Source organism: Pinus tabuliformis, chromosome 2_1 (genome assembly GCF_031772625.1).
Source record: "Pinus tabuliformis cultivar Carrire ecotype Pingquan chromosome 2_1, CPIR1, whole genome shotgun sequence".
Taxonomy (NCBI): Eukaryota; Viridiplantae; Streptophyta; class Pinopsida; order Pinales; family Pinaceae; genus Pinus; species Pinus tabuliformis.
Genome location: NC_142299.1, coordinates 610,383,392 through 610,392,718, shown reverse-complemented (window position 1 = coordinate 610,392,718; position 9,327 = coordinate 610,383,392). Strand labels below are relative to the sequence as shown.

Below are 9,327 nucleotides of genomic sequence, written 5' to 3'. Positions count from 1 at the left end.
ACTAATCTCGGATTTCAAGCATCCATCCATAAGTGAGAAGAACTTATGCATTTCCATTACTACGGGCTTTTTACTGTCAGAAGGAACAGGGAAAAATCTGCAATCTGGAATCAGGCCATTTGCCTGCTCAAGGTATCCCAAACCATATCTGGGTTTGGCTGGTCTCATTAAACACATCATCTCTGTTAGCCTTATATCTTCTCCTTCGAGAGTAGTAAGTTCATGCATCATGAGCACATGATCCGGATCTGATTCATGTGGGAAAGGAATATCTGTGCATTTGAGATTTGGGCATGAATTTACAGATGTAGTAGGAGGAGCGATTCCAGTTCTGAGGTTATGATTTGAATGGAGGTTAGACTCAACCACAGTAAGCAGATTAACAAATTCTTGACAATCTGGGCATTTGACTTCTAAAGAAGAATAATTTACAAGCTGGGCTAATTCATACAAAGAATTATGTTTACAAAAAGATGAAGAGGAACAAGCTGTATCTACAGTGGAAGGATCTCTGTAATACTTGGATTGTTTACAGGCTAACTCTATTCTTCTTCGGTCAATGGTAGATCTTCTGGGAAATGAGATAACTGCAGAAGACTGATTTTTTGTAATATCAGCGGAGGTAATAGCTTTAGGAATAAGAGGCTTAGGATTATTCACAACCCAGTGTTATGGAAATGTCAAGTCTTCCCATATGATGGTCTGATGCTCAATCTTTTTATTTTTGGCATCAGTGAGGACCACTGTACTTGACTTTGAGTCTCTGCTGGGTGTATGGCGGATGGCCGGCCAAAGGGTATTGGTGTGACGGAAACAACCCTTGGTCTGGATGGCGATATTATTTCTCTTCTTCTTCATGTCGAAACCAGTTGTTTGAATTTGCAATTGCAAAATATGATCTATGGTCTCGTCAAAGGTATACACAAAGAAATTACGATAACAGTCAAAGTAGATTGGGCCATCTGATAGAGGAGCAACAATCCTGCCTATTAGGGAATCTGTATATTTGTTGTGGGTCATATCCTTGACAGTAGCAAGCACATAAGTATTTAGGCCTTTGTGGGTTAAGGCATTGATCCCTACTCAGATACATCCTAAGTGAAAATAATTTTTCTTTAACCTCTTTGCCTCTGCCTGTAATTCTTTGGGTTTTAACAGAGATACAGTCTGTATATTATCTGAATTCTCCTGGATCTAGCTTACAGACTCTTTAATGCTTATTCTAGTGGCTGCTATTAAATGAAAAGTAGAAAGGTCACTATACACTTCTGAGGGAGCTATTTGGGGTAGTTCCCATCGGGCTAATGGCTGGGATTCTTCATAAGCAAGTTCAGCAGAATTTAAAACTCTACTGGAGCTACTAGCAAACATTTCCCTTAATGGGTTTTCCTCAGCCTGTGAATCTCTCTCTTCAAGTTCTTGAAAGGAAATAGACTTTCTGAAAGATTCCATTCTTAAATGAGTACTTTCATTTTTGAATACCAACCTTAAGAACCAGACGTTACTAGCTCTGATACCAATTTTAAGCAAGGGCTCCTGTCACGAGCTTGCTACTCGTTGCGTCTCTTCGTTCGGCCTTCATTGCCAACTCCTGGTGAACCAGTGGTGAACCTACTCTGAACTTCCACGCTCTTATGGCCTCAACAACGACTTCCTCAACTAACAACGGCCTTGGCGTCTCTTCGTTCCTTTGGCGAACTTCCTGCGAACTTTGGATGAAAGCACAAAAACAACTACTACCATCGCAGACAATGCTAAAGCACAGACAAGGTATTCAGATGCAGAATGGTGTACTCATTTTATTTCAGAATGGATAAACTTATTACAAAGAGATTCTTTACAGAGATAGACTATCTTCGCATTTATCGGACTTTATGCCATTCTCAAGGAACAAGCATTACCGAAGGCTACCTGGCGATAGATAGGCTCTGCCTCAGAATATGACACAACTCATTTACAGACTAGACGACTTTCTAAATGATTCGGCCACTTTAGGTTCTCACCAGTGCCGAGCACACTGATGCGCAGGCTCCCAAATCACCTAAGGACTTGAGTTCTTCTCGTGTTGCAAGCAGATCAGACAGAATGTCCGCAGATGCAGAGCAGGAGAGGCACTCGACTCAAAACACACAAAGACTCTAACTGACTCCAAATGTGAATGCCTTTGTAATGGGCCTTACCCTCCTTATATAGGAAGTGAGGGGGGACAAACATCACTGTAGGTCATTCGTGAACTGACCTAAAGGTGGATGGAATTATTACTCTCAGATAGTGCTAGGGCAACGTCCGCACAAAGATTCCAGTCCGATGGATGGAATAGTTGCTTTCGGGTAATGCCAAAGTGACATTTGATCATAGATTCATGTCTGGAAAAATAAATCTTACGGAAGATAACAAAAGTAAATCTTACGGAAGATAAAAAAGTGGATGCTTTTCATAAAAGCCCACGAGAAAATATATACCGTAAATTATTTACACTGTGAATGCTTTGGTACAACAAATCTCACGAGAAATCTGGTCACAATTAAGCCCTTGTCACTGGTACTCATTATTACATCAGAAAATAGTAAGATCAGGGAATCTGTCCCTTTTATACTACATTGTGTCCCAGGCTTTTGTGTAGATCCTGCGGACAATCATCGGCTTCCCTAGTACAATCTGATACTGGACTTTGGTTAATACAAGCCATTCCATGTGTTCTCTCATATATTCTTCAAGGGAATTATTATATGGAGATGACTTGTATACTGACCATTCACCTTCAGTCATTTGTTTAACAGTGTTATAAATAGGGTGATTACAGTCTGTACTACATTGCTCAATACATGGTCTACAAAGATTTTTGCAATATTTTTCATGTTCTACAGGATCCATGGCAGTTCTGTTTATTCCATAGTCAGTCCACCAGTCTCTAAACCATTTGCATTGCTGATATCCTTGGAAATGACCAATGGCACTGAATCTGAGTCTGGTATAGTAGGTTTCGACCTTGTCGTCGAGGTTGAGAAATTCCCACCAGAGCTGCTTGTAGTCTGCAAAGTTGTACACTGCATCTGGAAATATGATCCTGGGATCATTTCTTGGCCATCTAGCAGCTGGTTGAGTTCAAACATGGCCTGGCTCATTCCAGAGATCTCTTGTCCTATATATGCAGACATACCTTTCATACATTCCGGTGTTGCGTCCACCATGGCACCAGATAGTGGCAGTGTCATGAAAATCTTGTTCCAAAGCCTGTCATGCAAGATCACCATCTCGTCTTGCTTTATCATATATCATATCATGAATCCACTTTCCTCCTTTAGGGTAAACTTTTCTTTCTGGAATAAAGTGTTGGAGGTCGATATGCGGCTGAAGGTTGGCATCTAGCACCTTTGTACTTCGGAGCTGCCACGTGGGTTTCTAGTTTCTTTTATAGGTCTCCCAATCTTGGTCATCAGGGACGGTTCTCAAGACTTCTTGTTTCTGGTGCTAGTCCCACTCTATGATAATCATCATGACATAATCTTTTGATTCAATGTATAAAAGTGCATATAGTTTTGTGCATTTAAATTTGTATTTAATGAATTTTATGCATATAGGTTTGTGTGTTTGTATTAAATTTGTATTTAATGAATTTTATGTATATAGGTTTGTGCGTTTGTATTAAAAAATTGTTTGTTTTTTTTAATTAAAAAAAAGATATGTTTACTATTAATAGTTTGTAAGTAAATACTAATAGATATTTGTGATTTAGTAAATTTCAAGATTTTGTTAATGTATTAACAACTTTTATCCTTGAAATTCAATATTGCAAGTTCAAAACACGAAATTTTAAACAATGGTTTTCACATTTTCAAATTCAAAACAACAAATCTTAAATTATAGTATGTCCATTTTAAAAAAACTTCTTGTTGTGCACAAAAGCTATAGCTTGCCTTTAGCTATGTGATTACTGGATTACGTAACCGTAATGAAGATCTAGTAACACAAATAATTAGTTGTCATATATATGCACCCGAGGGTGCAATCCACCCCATGGTTAGTTGTCATATATATGCACCCCAATGGTGCAATCCACCCTATGGTTAGTTGTCATATATATGCACCCCAATGGTGCAATCTACCGCATGGTTTTCATGAATATGTGACGACAACAAAAACATTTAAAAGATATAACACATTATATGTGAAACTCTATCTCCTAGCCACTTGTCAATGAGTACTACAATGATTTAGGAAGATCATTGTGCTTAATTGTTATGGTTGTTTGTTTGAGGGTTTTCCAATACTAAAATAGTGTAGGCTTAATTTTGTAGAATTTTTTATTTTAATAATTTCTTTATTTAATAATTTTTTAATTGGATGTACTTTAAATAATCTAAAAAAATGTTATTTTAAATTTATATATATATATTATTCTCCTTTCCAAATTCAATTCCTACCAATAACACCTCTTAATAAATATTTTTTTAATAACTTACATCATATTATTTCAATACTCCCTCACAAACCAAAACAAACTTACACATTCTTAAAAAAAAATGCTATAAAAAATTTAATTACATTATTTACAAATTTACATTTCTATCTAAATGTATGATAGTTGTATATATTGAATAAATGTGCATTAACCTATAAACTAATTTAAAGGAAAATTATATTGCTACTACCAAATTTGGTTATCTTGAACAAGAAAGATAGAGATCCCAAACGAACCTTATGAGTATTAAGAATAAGTTCAGAATCTGATGACATTCTTTTCGAGAACTAAGAAAGACAAAATCATTTCTTTGTATTTAGTCACAATCCATTGACCCAATCCTTCACTGATACTAAATATCATATATATCTTCATTATATTGATTATCCATTGTCCCTAGTAGGGGCTGAATTAAAGGTGAACTCAGATGCCATGACGAAGATAGAGATTGCTTGGATCAAAAGTTTCAAACATCATTGCGGTGGTATGGTGTTTTTTTTTTGCTAATGCAAGAGTCGGACCTTCCCATTCATTAATCAAGAAATATAGTACATAGAGTTACAACACAACCCTCAAGGTCGTTGACTAAGGAAAAAACACTAAAGCAAAACTTTTCCTTGCTTCCAACCATCAAACTAAACCTTTCTAAAGAAGAAAAATAAATGAGTTTAGACATGGATTCGTAAAAACTCAAAGCGGTTGACAAGAAAAGGTGGCTCCAACGCCCGAGATCTCAAACTATGATTCGACCTCTCGGGTTAGACAAAACGGTCCAAAAACGTACTGAAGAGTTGCTTGCCTGTACACCCGGGACCACAAACCTGCACGGGTGATCTGAACCGTTGAAACCCCAAGAGCCAGCCGACGGTGTATATTAAAATCGGACCGGCCAACAAGCACGGAAGATAACTCGCGATGAGGGTGGTTTTCCTCCCGACCCCACCGCCACATGGAGCTCAACGATTGTGATCACTTCCGAATGGGGAAAACCACTTCCCACCTGTTGGGGCCACGAAAACCACTTCCGCGCCACAAAACTGCTCAATCCCTCCAGACCGTCGGATGGCTTAGAAAAAAAAAGGACGGTTGTGCTTGATATCGCATAGCCATAAGGCACCAAACTTTAAGGCGCAGTGAGGGTGGTTTTCGAATCTGTCCCACCACCACATGTCACTCTTTATATGGAATCGCTGCCCATACTCCGAAACCACTTTCTGATGGAAAGCGATGCGAACTCCTGAATACCGCTCCACCTGCTGAATATTCGCCTGACCATAGGAATTAGGATGTGGAAGCCCCCAGCTCCACTGCCGACGATTATTCACTAAAGCATTTTCCTAGATTGGGGAAAACTTGTGCCAAACACTGAGGATTATAGAAGAAGAGATAAACCAACCGCCATTATCCACCAGGGCCATTCTTTTACCTGTTTGCCCCAAAAGAACGAAACCAGCCAGGCTCTCCACACAAAACCGGCAGGGAAAACTGATCTGATAACTGAAGGAACAGCTCTCCCGCCACTTCCACTCTAACGAAGGACCCATAACCGGAGAATGATCTGAAGAGGCGAAAAGAATTGTCTCAAAACCATCCGCGAACCAATGGCACCCAAAGGGAAAATCAAGAGGTCGAGGAATCATTGGCTGGGGACACTTCACCTCTACAAGAAACCCTCCCACTATGTTAGACCACCTGAATGTCCTCTGCCGCTTGGTTATAACAAAGAACCGTTAAATGATTCTGGGGCAAATCTTGCCACTTCTTCACCATCTTGCAATCTTCATTGTTCACCCCTTGGTTGGCTAGAATGTCCGCAAGCTTGTTAGCATTTCTGCGCACATGATTGAAACTAACAGATCCCAAACCTTGAAGGTGAGCTTGAATCCTTTGATAAACCTGGATTAGTCTCCAATGATTTGAGACTTTCTCTGGTTTGGATCCACAGCTGATTCTTTTAACAGAGTTGATGGTGATTTCAGAGTCTGCCTCTATAATGACATTTGAGCTACGATTTTTAATCAGAATCTCTAGGCCCTGCTCCATCGCCATTAGTTCCGCCATGTTATTGGTTGCTTTACCTAAATGGCTATGGAAGATTAATATGATTCTTCCCTCTTCATTCCTTAAAACTCCTCCAAACCCAGCTACTCTGGGATTACCTTTGGAGGCTCCATCAATATTGAATTTCAGGTAGTTTTTCGAAGGAGGCTGCCAACAATCTTTCTCTGTATTCATTGTCGTTTTATTTTTTCCAAGCCCTTGCGGAATGATCTTGTGCAATCCCAGCAGTCTGAGTGTTCTCAACTCCATTGTTGAGGGAGGAGTCTCTGGGATATTGTGCACTGTGGTGCTGACTGTTTCCCTTATCTGCTTTAGAATCAAATCATATAGCTTCTGAGGGTTGGCTTTTTCATCCTTAAAGATTCTCTTATTTCTTTCTTTCCACACATTCCAGATAATGAATCCTGGTGTGAAAGCCCATGCCCGATTAATCGCCTCATTCTCCGAAAAGCTCCTCCTCCAATTATTTAGGGTGTTTGTGATGCTCTCTCTGTCCCTGTCTGATTGTTGGAAAATGTTAGAGAAGGAATTCCACAACCAGGTGGTGTAAGAGCAGTAGTTGAGGATGTGCTCCATAGTCTCCTCTTGCTCTTCACAAAGCTGACATTTAGAAGGCCCCAAGATGCCCCTTTTTCTAATATTGTCCCAAGTCAAAATTTTCTTATGGTGCACCAGCCACATAAAGAGCTTGATTTTCATCCATCCTTGGTGAGACCAGAGTTGCCTCCAAGATTTTTCTAGAACACAGGACTCCAGCCCTAGGAGAATATACTTTGCCTCTTTGAGATTGAAGGTGCCTTTGTTGTTGTTACCCCATCTCAATTGATCCTACCCCTCTGTGACCATGATCATCCTCTATTTTAAAATGCTTCTTAGTGCTTCTGCTTTTGTTGTTATGAGGCTGTTATTTCTACAATCAATGTTACTCCAGTTTCTCCACTTGTCCTAGCCCTAAGGGATGTTCCAGAAATCTTTAACTTTGATCAATCCTTGGGAATCTGTTTCTTGTTTGAGACTTATGAAGTCCTCCTTTAACAACACCGATTCTTGTTGCCATTTTTCCTCCCAAAAGAGTGCTTGCTCACCATCTCTGATTTCCCAGAAACTGTGTTGTTGCACTATATTTCTATTCTCCCAAGCCTTGTTCTAGATGAGAGAGCCCCTTATATCTCCCGACATTCTGATGAGATTATTAGTGTGCCAAGAGCTGGCATATTTTTCTTTCCAGACCCTTGCCCAAAGGGCTCTTGGCTCTTGCACCCATCACCACCAAAGCTTGGCTCCTAGTACTTTATTTAGAATCTCCTGATCATCTAAGCCTAGACCCCCATGGCTTTTGGGTTTGCATATTTTTTCCCAGGAAACCAGGGCCCATTTCTTCCTTGTTTCCTCCTTACCCCACAGAAAATCTCTTTGAATATTTCTGATTTTTTCTAAGACTCCTTTGGGAGCTAGAAGGGTTGATAACATGAAAACCAGGATGGATTGAAGAACTGCCTTTGTTAGAACCAATCTGCCTGCCAAGTTCAAGGCTCTGAAGGTCCATTTTTTAACTTTATCCTGCAACTTAATTAGCACAGGTTCCCAAATATTTTTAAGCATTGGTTTGTCTGTGAGAGGTACTCCCAAATATTTTGAGGGGAGGGAGTCCCTTTGGAAGCCAAGGATTCTTGAGATATTCCTTTGAATAGCAATGTTAGTATTAAAGAAGAATATTTTTTATTTTGTGAGATTAACTTCCATACCTGAAGCCTTTGCAAAAGCATTGAGGATTTGCTTGTAGGCAGCCGCTTCTTTGACTGTGGGAATACCTTGCAACATGGTATCATCTACAAATTGTTGGTGAGTAAGAGTCTGTCCATTCTCCGATACTTGAAGACCCTTGATTTTGCCCATGTTTTTAGCCTGCTTGATAGCCCTGCCCAGTCCTTCCATCATGAGGATGAAGAGAAAGGGAGAGAGTGGGTCTCCCTGTCTCAGGCCTCTAGAGGGAAAGAAGATAACTGAGGGAGAGTCGTTAACCAAGATAGAAAAGCTGGAAGTAGTTACCAGAGCCATTACCCATCTTATCCAGTTGTGATCAAACCCGAAGGTTGTGAGTATCTTCTTGATATACCCCCAATTGACCTTATCATACGCTTTAGCAATATCCAATTGCATGATCATCCCCGCCTGCTTTTTGCTTTTAAGAGAGTGAACCACCTCATGAGCTTGAATAATGTTATCCAAAATTTTCCTACCCTCCACATAACCAGATTGCTCCTCAGACACTAGTTTAGGAAGGAGGGGTTTGAGTTTGTTAGCCACTACTTTGGATATAATCTTGTAAACAACATTGCATAAAGCTATGGGTCTATACTTATCTGCTGTTTGAGCCGAGTCCTGTTTGGGAATCAGGGAGATGAAGGAGGTATTGAGGGCTTTCAGGATAGTTTTATTGACCCTGGAATCCTCCACAACATTTAAAATATCCAGTTTAACTATATCCCAACAAGCTTTGAAGAAATCCACATTAAAACCATCTGGGCCTGGTGCTTTGCCATTCTGCATATCTTTGAGAACTTCGCTAACCTCCTCTTCAGAAACTGGTCTGTTTAGGTTGATATTGTCCTCTCTAGACACTAGCTTAGGGATATATCTTGTAATTTCCTTTATGGAATCTTCCCTATCTGGATTGTTTTCTCGTGCAATGTCTTGAAAATGTTGAACAAGCACTTTTTCAATTTCCTTATGAGTGTTTTGAGTCTCTCCCTTTTTATCCCTTATTGCCGAGATTCTATTGAATGCCCTATTGGCCATGGTGG

General features: G+C 39.8%; 1 protein-coding gene across 1 annotated transcript; it reads right to left on the bottom strand.

Annotated features, from left to right (window-relative positions):
- Positions 1–6,145: 6,145 nt before the first annotated feature.
- Positions 6,146–7,099, bottom strand: LOC149201986 (uncharacterized). The gene has a single exon (XM_089401429.1). The coding sequence runs from the start codon at positions 7,097–7,099 to the stop codon at positions 6,146–6,148; it is 954 nt and encodes a 317-aa protein (XP_089257555.1).
- Positions 7,100–9,327: the final 2,228 nt, after the last annotated feature.